Below are 27,278 nucleotides of genomic sequence, written 5' to 3'. Positions count from 1 at the left end.
TTCTCTAGACTTTATATGTTGATCATTATTATTTTTTTTTTCATATATTAAAAAATGAAAACCATATCTCTCATTTTTTAAAATATGAAAAAAATAATAATAATAATGATCAACATATAAAGTCTAGAGAAGGAGAAAATAAAAGGATTACAGCTATCATGCAGAAGAAGAATATTAATGATGGTCAATATTAAAAAATAGGGACATTTCCAATGGCAAATCTTTACCAAACCAGGAACAAACCCTGGGACAAATGACAACTATGAAGACTTAGCTTTGTTATCTCTCTCTTTCTACGAAGTCCATAGGGTCCACAGGGTGACCTTGGGGTATAGGTGATAATGGGAGTCATCCGGGCACCACGCAGTTAAAATATTCTCCCTATACCCCACCCCGGGCCAGAGGCACCTCAGTTTCATAGCAAGCCAAAGGCCGGAGGAGGATAATAGAAAGAGAAAAAAGTCTGGAACACTCAAGAATCACATTCTCACACAAAAGGAGATGGAAAACCGGTGACCAAAGCGAAGCCCAGCTGAAGCACTGGTGCGACAGGGTGGGTGCCCTGTGGACCCTATGGACTTCGTAGAAAGAGAGATAACAAAGTTAAGTTCTTACCACATCTCTAATTTTCTATTTCAGAGTCCATAGAGGTCCACAGGGTTACCTTCAGGATGTCCCAAAGCAGTCCCTTTAAGGGTGGGGACGCTCCTGTGCAGAAAGGAGAATCCGCCACCCAAAGGAAGCATCCTAAGAGGCAGTGGCGTAACTAGGGTAGGGCGAGCGGGGTGCGTGCCCAGGCCGCCGTTGGACCGGCGGCGCGGGGGGCGTTGCCGGCCACGGTACCGGCCCGCCCGCCCTAGTTAGCCAGTGTAGCGCCAACCGCAATGAGTGCGGTCAGCGCTACACATTTACACAGGACCGGCGCTAGGCTTCCAGCGCCAGTCCTGTGCTGCACACCTGAGCCAGTTCCCTCCCCCTGAGCGCTTGCCCAATAGCGCTAGGAGACGGGCTCAGGCTGTGCATAACACACGCATTGCTGCCAGCGCTGGTGGCGATGCGTTTGTTAAACAGCAGCCACTGCAAGAGCCGGCACAATGGGGTAGGTGGGTGGCTACTACTGGGGGGACCTCTACTGGGGGTGGGGGCACAATGGGGGAGGGGTGTATACTACTGGGGGCACCATTATTGGGAGGACCTCTACTGGGGGGGGCTACTACTGGGGGCACTATAAAAGGTGCCTACTACTAGAGGCACTGCACTCAAGACAGTGCCTCCTTGTTTGAACGTCCCAAAATTACCGAGGAAGAAAGGAGATTGGAGGAAACAGGTATGCAAACTGGAAGGCCCACTTGACTGACAGAGTGACTATCAAGAGAGCCTTGGCAACTCTTGTCCTGGACCCATACACTGATCATGTCAGGAGGTCATGAGGTCCACGTCCAGAAAGGCCCCATTTGTCCACTAGGAGATGAAAAACTTCCTGGTGAAGAGACCATTCCCCGGGATGCACGTCACGATAGTCCGCATTCCAATTGAGAACTCCTGGAATGAACACTGCCGATATGGCTGGGAGATGACCTTCCGCCCATGTCAGAATGTGTGACACCTCTGTCATTGCCGCCTGACCTCGAGTTCTTTCTTGAAGGTTGACGTAAGCCACGATAGTGGCATTGTCTGACAGAACAAGCATGGGCTTACCGTGAAGCATGAGTCTGGCTTGTTGCAGGGCCCTGAAGACCACCCAAAGTTCCAATATGTTGATTGATAGGGCAGACTACTTTGCTGTCCACCATACCCGAAATGAGTGTGGACCCGTCACTGTGCCCCAACCCCAGAGACTGGCATCCGTTGTCAGACCGGGATCCAAAAGGGGCGCCCCCTGGCGAGGTGGCCCATCCATAACCACCAAGCAAGAGACAGACACACCTCCGAAGAGAGCACAATCGTATGCATCTTTATCCAATGGGGTAATCCGTTCCAACTGAGGAGGATCAATTTTTGCAGAGCCTGGGAATGAAACTGAACAAAGTTCACCATGTCAAATGTCGACACCAAGGAACCCAGTAACTGCATCGCTGAGTGGATGGACCCTTTGCAACTGTGGAGGCATCTACATACTTGTGTCCGCAAAGTGGAAATCCTTTCCGTAGACAGAAAGATTCGCTACTGTTGTGAATCCAAAAGAGCTCCCAGATGGAGCATACTTTGGGATGGGATCAGGGAGGACTTTTTTTCCAAATGATTAACCACCCGTGCATCTGTAACATAGATATAGTCAGCTGTAGGTGGTGGTGAAGTCTCTCTGGAGACCCTGCCAACAGTAAAAGGTCGCCCAGGTATGGAAACAGGTGGAACCCCTGCAGCCGCAGATGGGCTGCCATCACTGCCATAACTTTGGTAAACACCCGAGGTGTAGTCCAGTAGATAGACCAAATGGCAGAGCCCGAAACTTTAAATGTTGTTGCAATACAGCAAACCTGAGAAAAAGCTGGTAAGCCAAAACAATTGGAATATGCAGGTATGCATAAAGTCCCCAGGTTCCATATCCAGTAATATTGAGCATAGGGTTTCCAACCTGAACCGAGGTGCCCTGAGGGGTTTGTTCAGGGAGTTAAGAATGATGATAGGCCAGTGGAATCCGGTCGGATTTGAACCAGAAAGAGATTGGAATAACAACGCGTTCCCCTCAGGGGCAACGGGACAGGTACAATGACTTCTGTCTTGAAGCAAAGATTGTACCGTTTTCTGGATTTGTAAGACCTTCCCATGAGAGACTAATTCTCTTACCCATGTGTGAAAGGTGGTCCGACACCAACACTGTGTGAACTGAAGAATTCGGCCTCCCACCCTGGTATCCCCCAGAGGGAGGCCCGGCCCGTTAGGCTGAGGGTTCATCCTCTAACTTGGATTACTCCAGGCCTGTTAGGTTTGACAGCCCTACTGGAAGCTGACGGCCCTGGGAAGGCCTGACCTGTGAGTTAAGCCTGAGGACGTAAGGATTGAAAGGAGAAGGTGCAATACTGTCCATGTCAGGACCGAACAATACTTCTCCTGTGTATGGGAAGCATTGTAGGCCTTTCTTGGAAACAGCCTCTGCCGTCCAAGAACTCCACCACTGGAAACGGTAAGCCGACACAGCTGCAGCCGAGACACTGGAAGTCAGGAGACTGATATCCAGAGCAGCCACTCCAATATGTGTGGCTGCATTTCTGATGTTACCAACCAAAAAAACTCTTAGGCCTCAGAAGCATTTGAGGGAAGGTATATAGACTTCCGGCAAACCTCCACCTTCCTAACCTTCAGGTAAGAAATGGAAGGCATAGGTAACGTAGCACTTGTAATTCACCATATTACATGGCCACTGCAGGGGATGAGTTCCATTTCGAGTAAAAAACTTCAGGAAATGGATAACACACAGCCAAACACCCTGAGGTTGATACCTCTTAGCCGCTGTTCTCCAGGCTGTAGCCCTCGATCAACTAACTGATCAGGTAAAGGGAATTCCGCAGAAGTAGCCCTTTATTTGTACAAACAGAGCCTGCTTGAACAGAGGAGCTGGTTCGTTATCCTCTATGACCCAGATGACTCTGACAGTTCACACCAAAGCAGGAATAGTAAGCCCAAACCGAGTCTCCATCTCCAGTGGAGGGGACTCAGGGTTAGAGACATCCGCAATCTCTCCGTCATCAGATGACATCTCAGAGGAGTGTGTGGACTATGCTGACACCAGAGGACGCCTAGAAGGCCTAGCGGCTTTCTCCTCCAGCAACAAGTCTGTAGAGCAGTAGAGGTAGCCGCCATCTACCCCTGGCGGGGGCACAGGAGGAATCTGCATAGCAGTAATCTGTTGTGGAAATCCCTGTGAGGGAAAAAAAACAGACTGCTGTAGTAACCCCATAGAGGGGAAAGCAGCTGGCACCGTTAAGCGGCCCTTAATAGTAGCCAGGACCTGAGATAAAAGGAAGCCCTTCTAAAGGGGTTCCTGCACAGGGACCAGGACATTAGAAGGACCTGGTGGATCATAGCACCTAATCCATCCTGTATCATCTCCTCCTCACATAAACCTGCAGCACCTGACCTGTAAATAGCAGAGTGGGTGCAGCAGAGCGCACATTATTGTCCCTCCCAGACGTAGCTGTGCACACAATACGGCACTGAGTATTAATGCCACCACTAAGTATATATATATATATACACACACACATATATATATATATATATATATATATATATATATATGTATGTAGGTAGGTAGGCAAATTACCTGACCAGTCTGATACTTGGGCAAGCTGCAGGAGCTTACTGTTCAGATATGGCAGAGTGCAACGTACAACAGTATGTGACAGTTCTATACCTAGCTTTATATATGTGAGATATCAGAAACACTCTGACTACACCTGTAAGCAGGGCCTGAATCAGAGATAGAGACAGTTGGAAGAAATGACAGTTTGTGAAAAAAATAGACACAGACAGACAGTGCTGGCATAAGTCACATACAATGCAGAAATGATCCTGCTCCATGGCACTATAATCAACTACGCAGACTTAGGGGTAAAGTTACTAAAGTGAGAGTTTTTAGAAGTGAGTTTTAAAAGCGATGTTGCCCATAGCAACCAATCAGATTCTAGCTATTATCTTCTAGAAGGTGCTAGTTAAATGTTAAGTAGAATCTGATTGGCCGCTATGGGCAACATCACTTTTAAAACTCGGGGCCTGATTCAGACCCCGAGTTTTAAAAGCGAGCTGAGTGCTCGCAACCGGGTCGATGGTGGCCCAGAGCGCATGCGCACGATGGAGCCGGCTCCGTCGTGCGCATGTCCGAGACCCGGATAGCAACGGGCAATGCGTTGCTCCGGGTCTCGCACCCAAGGGGGCGTGCTGTCGATGTTGAGTGACAGCACGCCCCCTTTGGTGGGTGGGCTGGGGGGGTGGCTGCCCAAACGGAGGCACTCCCATGTGAACGCCTACCGTTTGAGGCCGGCCCCACTGACATCACAAGTGATGTCAGCGGAGAGATTCCGGCTCTGTTAGAGCCGAGATCTCTCTGGGGCTTGCGGCAATGAGACCCTACCACAAGGGTCTTGTCGCAAGCCCGATGGTCGCGATGGTCTTGACCGTCGCGACCATGTTCCTGGCCACTCGGTATAGCTGTGGGTGGCAACCCACAGCTATGCGAACGGCCAGGAGGACGTTCTAAAAAAAAAAAAAAAAAAAAGACCGGCCCTGATTCAGAGCGAGCACTCTGTCAGAGCGTCCGGCTCTGAATCAGGCCCTCTCTTCTAATAAATTTATCCCCTAGTGTTTGGTAGGCAATCGTGCTGCATACACTGACCCAAAAGGGAGAGGTATGCAGGGGGACCGTGCACACGTTGGCCAGAGAGAACTGCAACATTGCCATCCAAGAAAATGGCCGCTGGAGACCTCAGAGGTGGCGTGGCCCGAGGAGGAAAGCAGTTTAGCGTAGCCAGACAGCAGTGGAAAGGCCGCTTTAGCTGAGAGGAGGAGCTGAGAGGAGCAGCCTCCCCTGGCCACCGTTTAACCCCCGACACGCTGGAGCATTTCCGTTACCCCTCCAGCATGCTGTCCCTGGTGGTCTAGTGGAAGCGCAGGACTCAGTGCCTGGCTCCACATGCTGGCATCCCCAGGGAGTCCCCAGCCCAGGGGGAAAAGGACTGCATCTCGGCGGGTCACCACTGCGGTGACCCGCTGCTTAGCTTAGTCCCCGAGATCCGCGGATCTGTACCGGCGTCTCGGCGCCGGCGGGGTTACGGAGCAGCAGCTCAGACGTCCCCTGGACTGTCCGCACTGTCTGCTCTTTAAATATATTAAAATCTTCGGGGGCTGTTTTAACAGCCCCACCGCGTGCTGTGATCCGACTCCGGCCGGGTACCCAACGAAACTGTTGTGCCTCTAGCCTGGGGGTGGGGTATAGGAGAAGTGCATCCTGGGAGAAAATTTTAACTGCGTGGTGCCTGGATGACTCCCATCATCACCTATACCCCAAGGTCACCCTGTGGACCCCTATGGACTCTGAAGTAGAAAGTGCATTATCATTAAGTTCAGAAAACATAGTATGATGGGTATGGTAGTTCTCCAGGGTCTGCTGAGACAGTAACACCCTTGGGTAGACCAGCTCTACAGCAAAGTGCCCATGGAATATAATTGAATGTGCTGGTAATAATATGCCACACGTCTATAGGATTCACAAAATCAGAACTGTACTGCTGAAACATGGGACTACTGGGTAGTATGTCTCTGCGTCACAGGATTCTTACCAATCAAACTTGTGTTGTGAGGAGTAATTCTGTTTCGGGCACTCCCAGCTGTAAGAAGAAATATGGGTCAGATGAACAATGACTACGACCCGGTTAATCTAATAAGGGCCAGCAGCATAAGGTACATAAAGGTGTTAGGGAATATAGGGCGTCATTCACAAGGTGAGACGTATAGTGTAGTAGAACAGTGTTGCTTGCAAGGAGCCTTCAGAGGGACTCAGCTTTCAACTAACCGGCCCATGAATGTGTCCTTGTCACTTTCTGCTAAGCAAGATAACACAAGCAGCTTCTACCACCAAATGGGCTAGCCCTGGGAGAGACAAGGCTAATATGTAAGCATACTCACAGCGGGGAAGGGCATTCTTCAGGAATACAGCATAGAAATTCTCTAGGAACTAGCAACATCAATGGGGCTCATGTCCCAGTGATCTTGTTAGTCCCTAGTGATTTAATAGGCTGTATATTTGTCTAGGCCACAAAATGGCTGCCTTTATTGTGTGTAAAAAGGAGATTCCACTTAAGAAGTGAAAGACAAAAGTAGGAGACTCTGGTGTTAGGGGAGCAGTCAGGAAAGTTATACTCACCAGTTGCCTTTTCCTTCTCGTGGATCATCTAGTAACACTCGTATAATGTACAGGAGACAACTCAACAACTTCAGTGAGAAAGTAAACAATCTGACCCTTAAACCTGAAATACACACGATAAAGTCAGGCTAAATTGTACAATTTAATAGATAAGGTGGTTTCCTAATGGCAAAACTGTAATCCCCAGGAAGCTACCTGACTTTATTTAGATAAAATCGGCCCTGCAAACAAACATGTGAGTCTTTCAATAACCCCCTCAATATGGTTTTCTGTAAATTTATTCTGACAGCCACTGGAGATCAGAAACTGGCTAGCTGCCATGTTACACGAGCAGTCAGGTGTTTTACACCTCCTTCCTGATTTAAATAAATTTGTTTAATGTTAAATATTCTATTTGTTTTCTTACTCGTTCTTTTCTAATTACAGCAGCGTAGTCCATAGCTGCTAAGGGCTCAAGTTTAATGTGTTTCTTGGGAAGATAGCTGAGAGCAGCAGCAGCTGATCTCAGTGAGATTTGTACATGCTCACTAGTCTCCAGTGGCTAGTTTTGGGACAAGGTTAAATATTCAAGATCTGTTTATATGTTTAGACGTCTTATTATTAATACCCGTATATTAGATGGCAAGAATTGTAACAATAAAGCCAGGATTGACTTCCTCCTAATTAATTTTTTGCTGCTCTTATTCATTTAAATTGAGTTATGTCTACACATACTGTAGCTCCCTTCTGTCTGTGTCACCCTGTGGTGGGAGTGACAGACCCCATGTCACATAGCTCCCTCCTGTCTGTGTCACCCTGTGGTGGGAGGGACAGATTCCATGTCATATAGCTCCCTCCTGTCTGTGTCACCCTGTGGGGGGAGGGACAAACTCCATGTCACATAGCTCCCTCCTGTCTCTGTCACCCTGTGGTGGGAGGGATAGACTCCATGTCACATAGCTCCCTCCTGTCTGTCACCCTGTGGTGGGAGAGACAGACCCCATGTCACATTGCTCCCTCCTGTCAGTGTCACCCTGTAGTGGGAGGGACAGACCCCATGTCACATAGCTCCCTCCTGTCTGTGTCACCCTGTGGTAGGAGTGATAGATTCCATGTCACATAGCTCCCTTCTATTTATATTTATGTGGTGGGAGGAACAATGGTTTAATATCTAGGTAAATACTTACTTGACCTCTGATTTTTTATAAAAAACAGTTTCATGCGTTCTTTGAAGGAGTTTTCATTCACATAAAATTCGACTTGCACCCTGAAAATAGAGGAAAAGAAAAAAGTAAAGGGAATGCATAAGATCACACCTGACAACACATGACATCACATTCGTAAATGTGATCTGGGGGGTTGGATGGATATGCCATAAAACTGGCATACCTTACAATAGTCCTGATGCAGACTTGCAAGTAAATTGTATGGAAATAAAGGCATAAATTTGCTGATCTGCCGAATTGTACTCATCTCGAAATGTGGCCGCAACTGTTTGTGGGTTTTCTACTCATCAGTGTGCACTTAAATCTGCCCTATACTAGAAGCAAAAGATAAGCCTCTAATCAGGTGTATTTTGCCTTATATCCAACCTTGCATAGCCAGCATGCTCTCATTAACCTTTAAGAACGCCCCATTACAACCCATTTATGCCTATTCAATTGTAAGAGGGAATGCAATTAAACTGCATGTGACCCTGCATCGTACACACTTGCGCGCGCGGCACGCCCATTTCCAGAGTATGGGCAGTGCAAAGTCACACAAGGCATGCTCTGCATATGGTTGTACCTACAGCTCTGCATCAGCCGGAAATATCCAGTTCCACAAATTAGTCCCAGCCTCAGATGCACCCGTCCCATTGGCACTATCCTGCTAAACAAGGTTACATCCCTTTCCCATACTGAAGAGGCAAGAAAATGGTAAAATTGCATTTGTCAGATGTGTTGTGAGCAGGATCATACTGTTAGGCTGTCCTTGCATTGTGGTTGTATTGTGTGCCCACTGCTCATTGCATTGCATCCGACTCAGAATCCTCAAACACCTATCCTCAATAAATCATGCAGCGAGAGATGCCTGGCATGCGTGAGCCGTGACGAGGGGTGTGGCGACTCCTTAAAATATATACAAAGTTGCAGATGAAGCACAAGCGGAACTTGGCGTGAAAAAAAGCCACGGCCGCTGCATTGTAGCATTACGCATTTAGATTCAGACTCATTCACACACAGGAGTGTTGTATATCAAATTAATCAGTGCAGTCTCATTAAGCGGTTCGTTGCATTGTATTGCGTCTAGGGGCCATATTCCACAATACTTTATCGCAGATGACGTCATTTTCGCCTGTTTTGAGTTTCCTCCGTATTCAATTTGGAAGACTTTTCGCCTAGGCGGAAGTAAATACAATGTAATAGGCGAAAAAGTTTCGCCTATGAATAGCAGACAAAAAAAGTGCAGAATTTCGGTTTTGGGGTGCAACGTGTGGGAACCCCCGTGCAGCCTTAAGACAGTCCCCTATAAGGTAAACTGCGTCTAAAAAAGTTTAAAAATAATCGGGACACCCCAAAAAAATTATGTTTAATTTTCTTCATTGCGGGGACAAGCGGCAGGTGCAATTTTGCAGATTTTTAAAAATAACTTTAGGGACTTAAAAAAATGCTTACCCCCATTTTCATGTACCCCAAATTTGATAGAAATAGATTATTTTTTGGGGGAAAATAACTAAGTGTTATTCTTTACCACTTCTTCATAGCCGCAAAATTGCACCTTGCGCTGCCATTACAAACCCCAACTTCCTTCAGCAGGCAAAAATGGGGGTATTCATAGTGATCCCCCATGTCTGGACATCTTTAGGGGGATTCTACAATTATTTCCCAAAAAATCACGTATTTTTTTCGCCGATCCAAGTTTCGCCTGTTCCCGATTTTGCCTACATTGGAATTGAATACGGGGAATACCGGGCACAAGCGCAATACTTTTCTACCTGGAAAACAGGCGAAGGAAGTGAAAAGTCCAGCAGGCGAAAAGTCTGGACTTTTCACCTCAAATTGAATAAGGACCTTTGATGTACATTCGAGCGAAAAAGGTGCTCAGTGCAAGCCAAGTGGCATGGAACCTGGCGTGCCGAAAAAGACTGTTTGGCGTGATTGCGGCAACAGTGTAAGCATCTGTAAGCATCACTATGAAATATGGATTCCTTATGTTCCCTGTCAGGTTGGTACAGTATTTATGGATAACAACACATTTCAAGAAGCTTGTTTCACTGGTTACAAATATGTACAGTGGGCCCCCCAAAAGGATTATGAAAACTTAAGTACCATTTTTTTATGTATATAAAAAATATATCAGACCCTGGGAATGATCACAACATTTTGCATCAACAGCATCTGGGCTGTGCTGTAAGCTATAGGTGACATGCGTACCTTTTGTTGTGGCTGGGAACTGCCAGTCCTCTCCATATATAAACAACCCTGCGACAGGCCACAGACATTTTAGATTTAGCATTCATTAACCTCTGGTTTACTAACATACAGTTGGGCTGATGCAGAGTTTAAAAGCAATCACAACCCAAACTGTAGGCATAAAATGGAAAAATTGCGAGCCTATGCCAAGTGGTAACAGTCGCAAGCTACACCCGTTTTTAACAGCTTGTTTATCTTGAGAAATACGCATTCGGTATTCGATATCAATTGAACTTAATAAACCTTTCTAAAAGGGCAAACACATAAAATGTTAGAACATGCTAACAAAAACAAAAAATATGCAGAAGCAATGAAGAACTTAAGTAGCTGATCACAACCAGTATGCTCGTGGTGGCGAACATAATCATCACAATAGGGTTAATATTTGTTGGGGGCCAATTAACCTTCCAGTATATTTTTGGAGTGTGGGAGTCAACCCAAGCAAGCACGGGGAGAATATACAAACTCCACACAGTTAAGCTGGCCACACACCTAAAGATTATCTGTCCAACCAGCCAACTAGTTGATTGGTTGGAATGAAAATCTGGTAACGTATGGGAGTAACTGATGATCAGCAATTTGCTCCTAAATGCCAGAAAACAGATGAAAATGGTCGTTCAGACAAGTTTGAACAAATTGTTTAAATCAAACATTTAACAAACAACAGTTTTTGTCCCTTTTCCGGCATTTGGGAGCAAATTGCTGATTGTCATTTGCTTTCATACCTTACCAGATTTTCATTCCAACCAATCAACTAGTTGGCTGGTTAGACAGATAATCTTTAGCTGTGTGGCCAGCTTTAAGGTCTTGGTGGGAATCAAACCCAAGACCTCAGTGCTGTGAGGCAGTACTGCTAACCATTATACCAACTGTGTTGCCCCATATTACTTAGAGCAGGCCTGATATGACTAAACAAACATAACCTAGGGCTCCATTTACTAATGAGTTTTAGGTGTTTTTAAACTCGTTCCAAGTGAAAACTAGTGATGCTGGTATTTATTAAAGTATGTTAGCACCTCTGTAATGCAGAGTTGTTGTTTTTTCGTTTGTACATTGCTATCAGTAGGCTGCCTTTAATTATCAATGAGCGGTATTTGCTAATTACCGCTCGTTGTGTTATTTGAAACTCTCCAGCCATATCCTTCAATTAATCTGCGCTCACAAGCGCTGTGGTCCCGTCGGCCAGCATCTACTCATGTCCCCGCCCCTCCCACATTGATCAGCAGTTGGCGCCCCCTTCCTCCCTCTCGCAGTAGCCGACGGATAATCCCCCCTTCCTCCCTCCCGAATCCCATAGTAGAACAGGATACCCCCCTAATTCCCGAGTCCCATGGTATCAGCAGGTGCCCCCCCCCCCCCTGAGGCCCATGGTATCAGCAGGCAGCCCCCTTCCTACCGAGTCCCATTGTATCAGCAGGTGACCCCCCTCCCTCCCGAGTCCCATAGTAGAACAGGCGGCCCCCCTCCCTCCCGAATCCCATGGTATCAGCAGGCGGCCCCCCCTCCCTCCTGAGTCCCATGGTATCAGAAGGGGACCCCCCTCCCTCCCGAGTCCCATAGTAGAACAGGCGGCTCCCCCTCCCTCCTGAATCCCATAGTATCAGCAGGCGGCCCCCCTCCCTCCTGAGTCCCATGGTATCAGCAGGCGGCCTCCCTCTCTCACGAGTCCTATAGTAGAACAGGTGGCCCCCCTCCCTCCCGCAGTAGCCCAGCACACGGCAAGCTACCTCTTTATCCCTGCAAGGCAGCGGCAACAGACTCCTTCCCAGCCCAGCAAACAACACGATGTGCTGGGGAGGGAGGATGCCGCCGCTGGTGGGCAGGGATCCTACAGGGAGCCAGACTGCATGTGCTGTGAATGAGAACACACGGCGCATGCACAAATTACAGAAAGAAAAAATTTCCATTTGTCAGTGTTGTTTGGAGATAAAAAACAGCGCTGACAGGATATTTAGCATTACCGCTTGCCGGGGAGCAAACAATTGATAAATTCAAGTAGAGAAAACCTAAAAGCCGCAGCGAGCGGTAATGCTAAATAGCGTACATACACAAACTCGTTAGTAAATGGAGCCCCTAGATTGGCAAACTGGGGGCTCCATTTACTAACGAGTTTTAAGGGTAGTGCTAAATATCTTTTTCACTCGCTGTGATATTTATAATTTTATTGCCTTTATTTATTATTGTCCTTGTCTGCGGCGAGCGCTAATGTTATTTTCCCTGTCAGCGCTGTTTCTCTATGTAATTTTAGCTGACACACGATATTTTCCTCCTTGTTTGGGGCATGCGCAGTGAGTCTCTTTCTTGGCACATGCGCAGTGAGACTGGACACTGGAGTCTTTATGGGGGTTTTTTTGTGTGTGTGGTGCTTCCCGGTCGGCTTATTGCATGGGTGCACTCCACCAACCCTGCAACCTACTTTCCCAGCCCAGCACACGGTGTTGTTTGCTAGGGAGTGAGGCTGCTGCAGCTGCATCTGCCTCACAGGGATGAAGCCAGACCCGTGCTGGACTGATACGGGGGGATGGAAGGGGGGGTCACCAGCTGCTGCTGGAGGGAGAGCGCTGGCTGTTGTGCACCGGGGGAAAGGGCCGCTGGGTTCTGTACACCGGAGGGACGGGACGGGACGGCCCAACAGACCACAGCGCTTGTGAGCGCTGTTTAACAGCAGCCAGCACCTGGAGAGTTAATTTTAGGAAAACGAACAGTAAGTTATCATTACCGTTCATTCATAAATAAAGGTTGCCATCTGATTTCATGGGGAAACGCTAACAAATAGCGCTTATATATACAAACACTATACATGCAATAATAAACATCAGGAACACTTGTTTATCATAACTAACGAGTTTAAACAGCAAAAACTCGTTAGTAATTGCCCCAACCTCTTACTTCCTGGAACTATGCGGTTAGTAGAGTTTACGCACTGTGGGGTCTATTTACTAACACTCCACATAATGTGTGGAGTTAATGCCACTCCTGCTAGCGCTGCAAAGCAGGAGTCAGCTGCCGCACCTTTTACTAAGAAACCAGCTTAACGTTCACCCTACAGCGGTTTCTGCCCCCCGTCTAAATATTAATATATTTAATGTAATTCCACGCAGGGCCGTAATTAGGAGTATGCGAGCAGTGCTGCTGTCAAGGGTGCAAGGCCGAGGGTGTGGCACCATTGCTGCCCCCTTAGCACCTGCATTTGGGATGAAGGTACAATGCAGCCTGTAGATGCACCTGAGAGCCGCCCAGTGCTTTCTTAGGATGCATCCAGCTCTAAGTTTTGTGGTCCCAGATCACATTATTGCCCCACTATGGAGCCAATTCTCATGGAGCATACACACGGTCAGATTTGTCAGATGAACGATTGAATGATTTGAACGATCTGATGAATGATTTGACCAAAGATTTGAACTATGAACGATTTTTGACTCCATTAAAATGAATGGAATCGTCCAAATCTGACTGCAAACACATCAGATGTCAGATATCGTTATCTGACCATTGGGAACGCGCATCATTCATCGTTCAGATATGACAGATTTTCCTTCAGACATGAACGATTGAACGATTTTTTAAATCGTTATCGTTCAGATCTGAAGAAAAATCTGACCGTGTGATTTCCTGGGCAGGACAACACGATACAATTCCACAATTAAGTCCATATTCATCAGGATAAACTTTTCCAAGGCCAAATGCGGAACAAGGGAAATGTTACATGAAGATGTTTTGGACATTTTTAGGCAGAGCTTAGCTACTTGAGGGCAACTGGGTGTTCGCACATAGGCCCAGTTTATTGAGAGGGTCTTAAAAGTGTGTAATTGATATTGTTCACTATGCCAAGGGTAGAATACACATGTGACAACTACCCACTCACAGGAGCATGGCATAGCACCCAGCAGCTGGGACTAAAGTATTCACTATTAGGATGGCGGGGCAGTCTCATAATAGCTCCATTTTTAGCTGCATGTATTTAGATGCTAAAATGTAACAGACAAAAATCAAAGTGCAACTTTTTTAATTTGTACATTCTCTCATGTAAATAACGCATAAACAAATTATTTTTTGTTATAGAGATAGGTGAATGAAGGACTTACTGTAATTTTGCCATAACATAAGGTCATCTTAAACACACACATTCCGATGCTTGTATCCTAACCCACTGCTCCATGCTCCTTCCTCACTATCTACCCCATCTGTGTCACCTCTGTCTGCCCCTCCCTTTTAGAATGTAAGCTCTCACGAGCAGGACCTTCGTCCCTCACGTGCTTCTCCTCCCCCTACTAATATTATCATTTACTCCGAGTCCTAACTCCCCAATTATCACCTGAAACACTTGGTTGCTGTCTCCCTGCTGCTTGTGTTATGCAGCTATGTGTATAAACAATGGGCCTGATTCAGAGCCGCTCGCTATTTGGGTCGTTCGTTTAAAAAAAAGGGGTGGCTATTCAAATGAACCGTTCGCACCTTGCCGTCTGTTCACGCCTCTAAGTCTGAACGAGCGAGCAAAACTTGCGGTCGAAATTTTGAAAAATACGCCCCCTGGCCGCTCGCATCATACGTCATGTCCGCTATTTATTAGATTAATCGAGTACATCGAACAGCGTATGAACTGCTCGCTATTCTTGTGGTTGGTTTTTTCAACCGCTATTTTGTGAGTAGTTCTGACAAAAAAAAAACAAGTGATGTGGTCGCTGACGCTGCTGTATTAATTATGCACACCCATAAAACGCCCGTTTTGACCTATAAGCACGCCTGCGTTCTGAATTCCACTCCCCGTTTTCAAGCACCTTCCCCTGTTACCACCCACATACGCCTCCTCCTGTCACTCAAAATAGCAGACATTTGCTATTTTGCGAACAAACGATTTTCGGCCGCACTGACTGGTTCGCGCATGCGTATTACAATTAGGGATGTGCGCCGGACCATTTTTGCCGGATTTGGATTTGGTTCTAATTCGTCGTCCGGCTTTGGATTTGGATTTGGATTTGCCAAACTGCGGTGACTGGCTTTGGATTTGGATTTGGATTTGGATTTTTTTACAAAAATTGACAAAAAAAGCTAAAATCACATAAATTGGTCTTTTTTTTCTTCCTAGAGTATTATTAACCTCAATAACATTAATTTCCAGTCAATTTAGACCATATCACAGCTTATAATATTGTTTTCAACATTATTGGCCAAAGGTTGCAGTGAGCTGACTGGTTACTAAGCGACAAAGCAGCGGCACAACGACACAGACACCACAGTATAAAGCACATCTATGACACATTGCCACACAGCAGTGGCAGAAATGAAAAGTAGTGCACCCACCCAGTGGGGTACGGCCAGCAGAGTCACAGTACTTGTTTACAAAGTGGGCTACGGCCCTAGGAGTCACAGTGCACAATCTTATTAGCATTACACCGCACATAGGGCCTGATTCACATTACACCATAAAGTAGTGTCTCTTATTTATGTTACGACACACAGTAGTGCCCCTTTTACACAATGCCCACAGTAGTGACCCTTTTACACAATGCCCACAGTAGCGGTGTCCCTTACACAATGTCCCCCAGCAGTGGTGCCCCCTATGCAGTCCCCTTAGTAGTACGGTCCACTATGCAGTGCCCCCAGTTGAATGCTCCCCAGTAGTATGCCCCCCATTAGCAGGCCCCCCCAGTAGTAGGCTGCCCCAGTAGCAGGCCCCCCCAGTAGTAGGCTGCTCCAGTAGTAGCCCCCCCTGTAGTATGGGCCCCCCCTGTAGTATGGCCCCCCCTGTAGTAGGCCCCCCCAGTAGTATGGCCCCCCCCAGTAGTATGGCCCCCCCAGTAGTATAGCCCCCCCAGTAGTATAGCCCTGCCCAGTAGCAGACCCCCCCCAGTAGTGCAGACCCCCCCAGTAGTATAGCCCCCCCCCAGTAGCAGGCCCCTCTGTAGTATGGCCCCCCAATAGTGCAGATCCCCCCAGTAGTATGGCCCCCCCAGTAGCAGACCCCCCCCCAGTAGTATAGCCCCCCCAGTAGCAGGCCCCTCTGTAGTATGGCCCCCCCAGTAGTATTGCCTCCCCCAGTAGCAGACCCCCCCCCAGTAGTGCAGACCCCCCCCCCAGTAGTATAGCCCCCCCAGTAGCAGGCCCCTCTGTAGTATGGCCCCCCCAGTAGTATAGCCCCCCCCAGTAGCAGACCCCCCCAGTAGTGCAGACCCCCCCCCAGTAGCGCCCCCGGACCTTTGACAAGTAAAAAAATAAAAAAAATAAAACTTACCTGTATCCCCGCTCCCGCGCCGTCCGCTCTGTCACACGCTGAGGAGGGAGCCGGAAGACGGAGCTCATGTGTGAGCTCCAGCCGGCTCCCTCCGTGCAGCAGCCAATGAGAGTCTGTGTGACTCTCATTGGCTGCTGTAACAAACACACAGCTGCCGCTGGCGGCTGTGTGTCTGTGTCTGTGTAGGGCAGAGCGCTATCACTGCGCTCTGCCCTACACGCGAGGAGACCTGATGTCGGATTCTCTAGTGAGAATCCGACATCAGGCGGCCGCCGTTCGGCCCCGAACGGGGATCCGAGTCAGGCGGTGAACACCCGAACAGGGTTCGGGTGGACTCGGATCCCCAATGTTCGGAGCGGTTCGGATTCCACAGAATCCGAACCGCTCATCTCTAATTACAATCCGTACGCATGCGCAGTTGTGCGAACATCGCTCAGTGCGAACGAGCGGCCGCTTACGAGCGGCTCTGAATCAGGCCCAATGTCCTTGTCCAGCATTGTTTTGCATTACTATTAACTGTTTCTCTTGTGTGCTCATGTATGTACTGTGTAAGGCGCTGCGGACCCTTTGTGGCGCCATATAAATAAAGGATCATAATAATAATAATGCGCAGAGATTTGTCTGATTTCTGACAGACCTCTTGCACCAAGGATAGTCCTGGAGCAAATGTGCACTGATCGTGATTAAGTCGGCATACTGGTAAATATCCACTCTTCATTCCATGCACACAATGCGAGCGAGCGCAATTGCTGCTGACTTGTGTGCAACTATAACTCCTTGATGTTTATCTAGAGGTTTCTTGGTTTTGACAATTATTAGACTCTCCATCAGAATTGTTTCTTCTTTAGATGAATCATTCACTGCCTTAGCAGAGAAAGGAATCAATAAAATGGGTAATAAAAATAATGCTTGGTCCCACAAAGCGGTTTAAGCATTTCAAAAGTAAAAACAAGCTTTTATCTCTGGATTTGTATTATGTTATCCAGATACCTAACCACCATGTATTGTGGAGGTCGATGCCTCTGAGGCCCTACATTAAGCAGTACTCTGTCGATATTCCGGTAAATGAGCCTAGAACTCCTTGGTTCAGCCTCATGTATGTCTTACATTAGGACATACAGGGCCTGATTCAGACCTGCTCGCAAGCAGGTCGACGGTGGGCTCTGCGCACGCGCAGCAGCCGCATTGCGCGTGTGCAAGCCCCGGAGCGAGAGAGAAATTCTCTCGCTCCGTGGCTCACTACAAAAGGGCCGGCTGTCGATGTTGAATGACAGCTCGCCCCGTTTTGTAGGCGTGGCGGAAGGTGGCTTCACAAACGGAGGCGTTCTCAAGCAAACACCTGACATTTGTGGGCGGCCAAACTGACATCACCAGTGATGTCAGTGGGAGAGCTTCCGGCTCTATTAGAGCTGGAAGCTCTCTGGGGCTTGCGGCAGATGAGACCCTACCACAAGGGTCTCGTCGCAAGCCCCGATGGTCTTGACCATGACGACCATCATCCTCGCCGCTCGCAAAAAGCCCTGATTCAGAGCGAGCGCTCTTTCAGAGCGTCCGGCTCTGAATCAGGCCCACAGCTTCTATCATCTGTGTCCCTTTTGTACGTTTGAGGGATGTAGAGGATGGTGCAGACCAGCTTGTCCTAAGAAGCTTGGCTAATTAGCACCTTCACCTGGATTCTGACAATGGCCTCAGGTGCGACCTATGACACCAGGATATTATGTGGCAGCCATAGCTCTCAGCAGGAAACTACCTTTACCAATACAGATTACATAACGCACCAGCTGCTTCCATGCTATGGCGCTGTAACCGCTGTTCTGGACTGACAGCCTTATCACAAGAACAAGCTAAACTCAGGCAGTGGAGCTTCTCGGCTAATTTCACACAGCTGCACACAGTATTGTGCATGTTAACTCTTCCGCTGCCAGACAAGCCTGGAATACAGTACAATGCTTCTATTAAGCTTCGCTAGAACAAAACAGCTGTCATCTGCTGATTTATCCATTGCAAAGCACAGATCAGAAAATATCAGTCAGTCCCAACCTGTTAATATTATTTGATACACAGTTACTGTCTTGTTTATTGCTTATATCATGGGTAGCCAAATTCTGTTGCAAGGACCTCTAACAGTTCATGTTCTCCAGACCACCTGTGGATCTTTTAAAATGTGTCAGTTAAGGTGCATACACACACAACGATTTTTTGAACGATTATCAATAATGATATCGTTTATCGTTCAATCGTTGAAAAAATCGTTCACTCTCTGAGTTAAAACGATAAAGAATTATTGTTCATGCGTGTTCACGTTTGTAGTTTATTCAGACTGACCAACTGAACGATTTTCATTAAGGGAATATGCAAAAATCGTTTGTAGTTCAAAAAAATCGTTCATTACACTTTAAAAAATCTGACAGAAAATCGTTCATAAAATCGTTGGTAACAAAATCGTTGTGTGTGTATGCAGCTTAAGTAATGAATACACCATGTGCACCGGCTAAAACATCTGGAAAACATGAACTGTTAGGGGTCCAGGAGGTATGAGTTTGGCTAACCCTAACTTATGCCATAACCACCGCGAAGGGGAAGCTACACCTATGGCTAATGCTACATACACATGGTACGACTTGAACAACCATAGATATCGTTGATAGATTTCCCTCCAACTTTCTGTAGTGCAGGTCAAACGATTTTGTTTGTACACACTGATCGATATCTATGATAGATATTTCATTGAAGCTATCTTTATACAGGCAAATCTTTACAAAATCGTCCAAGTTGGCCTGCATGCATGAAAGACCATAGATATCGTTATCGTTCATGCGGGAACGCGCATTGTTGGTCGTTGGTTGATTGTTCACTGCATAAAAATGAACGATATGAACGATTTATCGTTAAACAAAATTGTTATCGTTCATATCGTTCAGGAAAATCGTCCCGTGTGTATGCAGCTTAAGCCTAAAATTAAATCGGAATCAGTTGTTTACTGTACACTGACATGTATCCGTGAAAGTTTACTTCTCATCATAAGGGCAATGTTAGATGGGAATTTTAGCACCATAGACCAAGAACTTGCAATATGAAAAAGCGAGGATATGCTCAGTTACAGCAACATGGTAGTGACTGGAGAACGCTGTTTTTTCATCATACCTACACAATCACTCTATGAAAACGTTGACACATTCAGCTTGACACTTTTGTGAATGAAATCTTCCAATTGTACAGTACTCACAATGGAATCGGTATGATATACCCGTGGACAGGTTGCCGGCGGCCAGAAGACCAACAGTGGAATCCCGATCTTCAATATCCCGACAGGGGCTGGTAAGTACCCTAACACTCCCTCTCCCGCTAACCCTCCCACAATAGTGCCTGACTCTAACCTCCCCCCAGTGGTGTCTAACCACCCATTCCCACACACTAAACCTAACCCTCCCGGGGTGGTCCCTAACCCACCCCACCCCAGGAGGTCCCTAATTCTAACCCTTCCCCCCCATCCCTGGGCTAACACTAGTATACTTACCTTCGGGATCACAGCGTCAACTTCCTGACGGGCGTCGGTGTACCGACGTCCGGCATCTGGTCTGCCGGCATCTTAATCGCATTCCCTCACAATAATACAAATTATTTCTATTATAGGGCCTGATTCAGCAACGATCACAACTGTGATTACGTACACAATCGGTCGATTGTAGGGTTCTGCGCAAGCATTGCAGTGCACGAACTAGCCATTGACTGCGATCACAGTGAATAGGCAGATCCATCGCAGAGTGATTGACAGGAAGTACCATTTGGGGGTGGTGACAGAGGGTGGTCAGCGAAATGCAGGCATGCCAGTGCGTTTGGACGCTGTTGCAGGGGCATGCATAAATTAGGCACGGTGATGCCATACGCAGTGGGACTGTGTGAGTAATCGCTATTGCATTCACAGTTGCGATCCGTAATGAATCAGGCTCATAGTCACAACTTTGTACAGCTATAGGGACCCAGTAGCAGAGGTAAACAGTTCAGTGTTAAACCTAATTTTCCCCCAGTGACATTGTATGGCTGTGTAAGGCTGTAGGTGAAGGTATGGACGACTGGTACTAACTCCAGATAGGATTATATATGATATAATAATACACCCATTGCCATAGACTATAAGGATAGTTAAAGTCATTGTGCAGATTCATGAGCCAATAAAAGACAAAGCGCAGACCAAGTGTTTTGATGCAGGTCATGAGTCTCCACTAACATCTGTAATAGGCTACAATATGGCGATTTATGCCTTATAAATGTGGTTTAGAGTTACTTTTGGTGGATATATGTGTTTTTATTCCTTTGGGGGACTCTACATGCACACTATCATTTATTTGCAGTGTTAATCTATAAATACATCATAGTAAATTGCTTAACCTCATACAATTTGGTTTAACTTGATTTTTTTTTTAAACTGGGGTGTGAGGGTGTCTGAGGAGAGGGAAACTAAGAAGAGGGTCCCATGGAAGAGTGGAGGGAGTCTGAGGATATGGTGCTAATGTAAGCTGCCCCAGGAGAGGCAATCAGGAGATGGACAGGATGTCTGAGAAAAGAGTGCCAGAGAGAGATAAGGGTGTCCGAAGAGAGAATGCCAAAAGAGGGTGTTCAAAAGAGGTGGTGCTAGGTGAGATAGGAGGGCAACCGAGCAGAGAGTGCCAGGGAAGAAGAAAGGGTGTCCAAGAAGAGGATGCCAGCAGAGGGTGGAAAGTGTCCAAGAAGAAGGAGCCGGTGAGAAGGAAGGGTGTCAGAGGAGAGGGTGCCAGGGGAGGGTCTCGAAAGAGAGCATGCCAGAAGAGAGGGAAGGGTGCCTGGGGAGAGAGTGCAAAGGATGAGTGTATAAAGGAGATGAGGTCAGAAAAGACTGTTCAAGGAGAGGGCGAAACTGTTCAAGGAGAGGGGAGGTTGACAAAGTAAAGGGTGTTAGGGTTGAGTGAAGGGTGTCCGAGAAGAGATATGGTGCCAAGAGAGAGGGGAGTGGGACTCAGTTGATGGTACCATGGAAGATAGAATGGGGTGCCAGGGCAATGGGAGGATGTTAGGGTCTAAGGAAGAGGAAGGTTGTCGGGTGAAGGAGCTCAAATGATTATATAGGGTTGCTGTGGAGAGGAGATGATGTTAGAGTGCCAGTAGAGACAAGAGGGTACCAGGGGATCTGGATGTTGTCATGGGAAAGGATAAGGTACCAAGGAAGAAGGTCCCGGGAGAAAGAGAAAGATGGGGAGGGTGTAAGGGCACAGTATTTCTAGAGAGATAGGAGTGGATCCCAGTTGAGAGGGTGCCCTGTGAGATGAGAAAAGATGGATATCATGGTGCCAGGGGACAGGTTATCTGGAGAGGAGAATGGGGTTTATAAAAAAAAATCTGGTTCTACGTAAGAGTGGAGCTGCATTGATGGAAGGGGAACCCCAACTAAAGTGCTGGTGGAGAGTATTTAATGTCTGCTGACAGGCAATCAGGTTTCTGGCTTATTCAGTTTTAATCACAAATGTCAGGAAAGCCCTATTTTTTCAGGAAAAAAATAGGATCCTTACTTATAACACACGTTTTCATAAAGTGTGGTATAGTGTCCACTGGGTGTAGTTTGCCATTTAAAATAAGGGGTTATTATTAAAGATGTGCGCCGACCCTCGCCTTTTGGTTTTGGATCTGAATCTGGTTTTGGATTTTTTTTCCTTGGTGTTTTGTCTTCGTGTTTTGGTTTTGGACCTTTTTCTTAAAAAATAAAAAATACAGCTAAAAGCACATAAAATAGGCCTTTTTTGTTCCTAATAACCTCAATAACATTTATTTCCACTCATTTCCAGTAAATTTTGGTTACCTCACAGCTCACAATATTGACTTTTTTCATCTAGTTAAAGGGCCAAAAGGTTGCATCCAGCTTGCTGGCTCAAAACTGATTGAGATAATTATTAATAGAGTTTAGAACTGTGCAAAGATGATGGTTGGGATACCTTTGAAGATTGAAGGCATGGGCCTTCATAGAGGACAAGGAAGTTGACGGCCTTGCATTATCATGATGACTGCTGGCGGCAGCTACAACATGTGGTTCTTGGCCTTGCTCTCCTGTCATGTGATAGCCCTCCATATTTTCTGCGGTCTTGAAGCAGTGTCACAAGCACCAATAGTGTAGCCAAGGTGCGGTTACAAAATTCACACACAAGCAGTCATGCGTACACAGAAAAAAATATACAAAAGACTATTTTTATTTTTCGGGTCCAGAACTTGGGCCCAGAGCACAGATTGATGACGACTGGAGTCGGGCAGCACTAGGTTGCGTTGCAGACTTGCTAGATCTTGTGCAGCTAAGCCTAACATGCACAGACACACAGGCAATTATTAGTAAAAAAAAACAATTGATTTTTATTTTTTTCAGCTCCAGAACTTGGGCCCAGAGCACAGATTGATCATGACTGGAGTCGGGCAGCACTAGGTTGCAACTTGCGTTGCTGACTGGATCTTGTGCGGTACTGCGGTTAAGCCTAACACGCACGCACACACAGAAAAATATAAAATACACTTTGATTTTTTTTACTATATATTTTTTTTTTTTGGAGTCCAGAACTTGGGCCCAGATGGACACAGCACAAGCCTAGATGTATCTGCAGTCCTGCACCAGCCCAGATGGACACAGCAGACATGAAAAACTCCAGCCCAGAATGGATCAGCAGCACCAGCCCAGGACACAGCAGTCAGCCCAGATGGATCAGCAGACAGTACAGTGACAGTGACAGCACCGTGACCAGAAACCAGAATGGATCAGCAGTCACCAGCCCAGGACACAGCAGATAGCACCAGCACCTCTCCCAGCCCTACACTACCTACCCTCCCTGTTCAGTCTCCACAGCCGGAGTGAAATGGCATACGCGGTCCCTTATATACTACATTGATCATAGAGACGAAAGCTCGCGAACCGCGAGATTTCATCTCTATGGTTTTGCCTTGATTTGAGAAATCCGAGTAAGGCGGGAAACTCTGAGCCTGCTTGGATCCGACTCGTTTATGCTATATTCGGGTGGGTTCGGATCTCTGGAATCCGAACCCGCTCATCTCTAGTTATTATGTATTGTTTGTCCTGATGAAAGTGCTGTGATATTAAAGGCACTAAAACGTTAACTATACAGATGCTGTTGTTGGTGTGATTTAACTTATGCACGGAGTGCCGCACCCTCTATGTGAAAGTATATATAAAATATATAAAGGTAGATGTACTAAGCCTTGGAGAGAGATAACATGGAGAGAGATAAAGTACCAACCAATCAGCTCCTGTCATTTTCAAACTCTGCATGTAAGATGATAGTTAGGAGCTGATTGGTTGGTACATTCTCTCTCTCCAAGGCTTAGCCCACCTCCCGCAGAGTGTGTTATATTACTATTACAAAGGATGCAATATTGCTGTTCTGCATGAAGGTGAGGGAAGAGTCTACCCTATTCGAATACAGCCCAAATCTCACTCTCTTCTCCTGCAACTTGCATATTGAAAGTTTGGTGGACGTGAACACAAGCAAACGGTTTATAGGCCATTCCTGGAACCAGAGGCTGTCACTTCATTCACCATGGCAGCTCCCAGTTAGGAGTTTACAAATAATTGAGTTTTTGGTTTTAGTTCCACTTGAAGCATTTAGCTCTGCAGCAGGCGGCCATTCCATGCACGAGCGCCCCCGCCACAATTACCTCCAGCTGGAGGGTGGCTACAGCCTGAAAACCTGGCTAATTAGCCTGAGAAGGATGTGAGGTGCTGAAGTATAGGTCTGACACAGAGCAGAGATCATGAAAACACCCTTCTGAAAATTAATTCTATAATCTGTTCTTTCCGGCAGGTTAGGTTGTGATTTCATGCCTGACAGGAAAACGAAAACACAGTTTAAGAGCCCAAAGAGAGTGCAAGGGAGAGGAGGATTAAATGCATGAGGGAGTTGGGGAGCGAGGGAGAAAATAAAATGGAAGTATATATAAAGCTGAATGTTATTGTGAGTGGGAGATACTTTTATAGTCATTTTTCTGTAAGTCAGGAAAATGGAAGTCCTAGGAAGCGTGGAGGGGGGAGAACAGGAAAAAATAAGACAAATTGAAAGCATAACAAGAATCATTACACAGACAAATGTTGGCATAGAAACGGGAGAACAAGATGGAGGAGACCTGAATAACAAGTTGGGTACTGTATATGAGATTTTTTTTTTTTTTTACTTTAACAGGATTTATATACAGGTTGAGTCTCCCATATCCAAATATTCCGAAATATGGAATATTTTTAGCATGACTGAGAAAGTGAAACCTTTGCTTGCTGATGGTTCAATGTACACAAACTTTGTTTAAAGCACAAATTATTAAAAATATAGCATAAAATAACTTTCAGGCTGTGTGCATAAAGTGTATAAAAAAAATAAATGAATTTCATTTTTGTACACAAACCTTTTTTGATGCACAAAATTATCAAAAATATAGTGTAAAATGACATTCAGGCTATGTGTATAATGTGTATATAAAACATAAATGCATCCTGTGTTTAGATTTGGGTCCCATTCTCAAGATATTTCATTATTTTATGCAAATATTCCATAATACGGAATATTCTGATATCCAAAATACCCCTGGTCCCAAGCATTTTGTGTAATGGAGACTCAACCTGTACTAACAAAGTACAAATGACAGTAACTACTAACAAACATTAACCAAATGGATGTTTGCTTTTATTATCTAATGTACACTAGACCATTGAAAGCTTATTTCTGATTAGTTGCTATGTCTTACAGTCCATTTACAAACTTTATAAACATTTTATCCAGTGAAATGGCCATAGCAGGAGCAGCAACTCATTGTACTTGAGTCACAAGTCTCTAATGGAAAGTGTTACATCATCTCTCCTTTTCGCATCATGGAATCCCAGGGAAAGACTGGGGCTGTAGATGAGCCCTGGCAGTCCGCCCTGTGCGCACGTGCTTGCAAAGGGGAAGTAGTTAATTTTCCTGGCCGAGCAGAGCACATCGGCCCATCACTGCCGCCACCCCTTCCGTCTCCCTGAGCTAACATAGTCAATCCGGCAGCAGGGGGTGGAGGACGGTGACTTTTCCGCCCTCCTCGAGCCGGCCCTGAGGCCATCGTCCCTTCTGGCATTTGCCAGAAGTTATAGGATGGGGAAAGGGTGAAAACTGGGATACCCTAAGCACTGGTACCAAAATTGAGAAAGAATGTATGGTACTAAGGTAGAAATGCTCCACAGTTGAGTATTATATAAGTATACTCAATTACCAAAGTAAGTTTGTGTGGAGGTGCATCCATGAGAGTAAAATTGAACATAGAAAATAGGGAAAGAAAGTACTTGTGCCCCAGATGTTTTGGGGCACAAGTTCTACCTAAATGGTAATTAAAAAATAACCTTTATTACATTATTATTAAAATTCAACTATTACATAGGATGATCCAGGATACAACAGACAACACAACAGCACCAAAAACAAGATCAGAAAAACTCATAGGGTAGTATGTATTGACTTTATCGAGCAGGAACCTCACGGTTTTCCAAAGCTTGCACCCATTGAAGAAATAACACGGCTGTCTGGAGTTCCCAGAATTCGGTAAAATTTGGTTGGACTACCCAGATCCCGGGTTGGGTGATTCATATTTGTTTACATGCATTGTGTTAAGTGGTTTTCATGTACGTGTTTTTAATCCTTACTTTGATAAAGTCGATACTACCCTGAGTTTTTTCTGATCTTGTTTTTGGTGCTGGGCTGTATTCTAAATTTGGAGGCTTTAAAGAAGTATTGGGTCTTGATTGATCATACTATCGATCAAGGTTCAATTGAGATAAGCTTAAATATTCTTATTTAATGTAAGCACTATATATATATATAAGCAAAATTGTGTTAAAGGCCCAAAATAGGCCTTAAGAGTAGATTATGCATGTGGCCAGCTTCATCTTGTGCTGTTATGGGATATAAAAGATATCCCTCAATCATAGAATCCACAGGGTCAGCCTTTTTGGTTGTGATCATAAAGTACCAAGGTGAAATATTTAAAGAACGGTCATTCTATGAATACAAAATACTGAAGAGCATAAATGTATGATTAAAAACAGTCCTGCAGATCAATTACAAGAATACAGAAAGACATAAAAAATGATTAAAAAAAAGGGATAAAAAAAAAAAAAAATACAAAATAAACAAAATATTAAGGCAAATGGTAAGAAGGAAGTATGGGGGTAAGGGGGGGGGGAGGGAGCTAGCAAGATGCACCAAAGTCAGAAAGGAGCACCTCTATCCAATAAAAATACAGATTATATAAAAAGAGCAATTGAAGATAAACAGAGCAATTGAAGTACAATGCGAGCACAAAAAAGAACAAATTTTTTTTCTCTATGTTAAAAGGCTACTGAACCTAAAACTACAAGCTGCCACAAAAGATTTGTATTATATATATTTCATTCATCCCTATATAGGTAAGCAATGCTTTCTATTTTTATTTATACCTTGACAAAATAGCCAAAGGGCTCTGAAACGTTGGTGTCTTTCTAGTAAAAGTCTATTTTTGCTAGACGAAGCAGCCTGAGAAGGGCATTAAAGCCAGCCCGAAAAGTTGGTTCGGTACAGCTGAGAGGAGTCGTTTTTTTATCAGAACGCTGAGTGCTGCTCTTTGGAGTTGTTGTATATGGATACTATAGCGTGCACTGCGGCGACTTGTGAATACTTGGGAAGGAGTGCTAACTGAGTGTTATATATATATATATATATATATATATACATAC

General features: G+C 45.8%; 1 protein-coding gene across 4 annotated transcripts in view; it reads right to left on the bottom strand.

Annotated features, from left to right (window-relative positions):
• Positions 1–27,278, bottom strand: part of LOC148517162 (potassium channel subfamily T member 2-like) — a 161,705-nt gene that overhangs the window by 102,099 nt on the left and 32,328 nt on the right. For all 4 annotated transcript variants that reach the window (XM_088479045.1, XM_088479047.1, XM_088479048.1 and 1 more), the window contains exons 2-4: positions 8,026–8,105; positions 6,860–6,962; positions 6,276–6,323 (exon numbers count right to left, since the gene is read on the bottom strand). In XM_088479045.1, coding sequence (XP_088335171.1) covers positions 6,276–6,323; positions 6,860–6,962; positions 8,026–8,105 — 231 coding nt within the window. The remainder of the gene's footprint in view (positions 1–6,275; positions 6,324–6,859; positions 6,963–8,025; positions 8,106–27,278) is intronic.

Source organism: Taudactylus pleione, unplaced genomic scaffold (assembly GCF_031769625.1).
Source record: "Taudactylus pleione unplaced genomic scaffold, aTauple2 ptg000226l, whole genome shotgun sequence".
Lineage (NCBI taxonomy): Eukaryota > Metazoa > Chordata > Amphibia > Anura > Myobatrachidae > Taudactylus > Taudactylus pleione.
The sequence above is the reverse complement of the archived record's forward strand: the minus strand, read 5'-3'. Positions and strand labels throughout refer to the sequence as shown.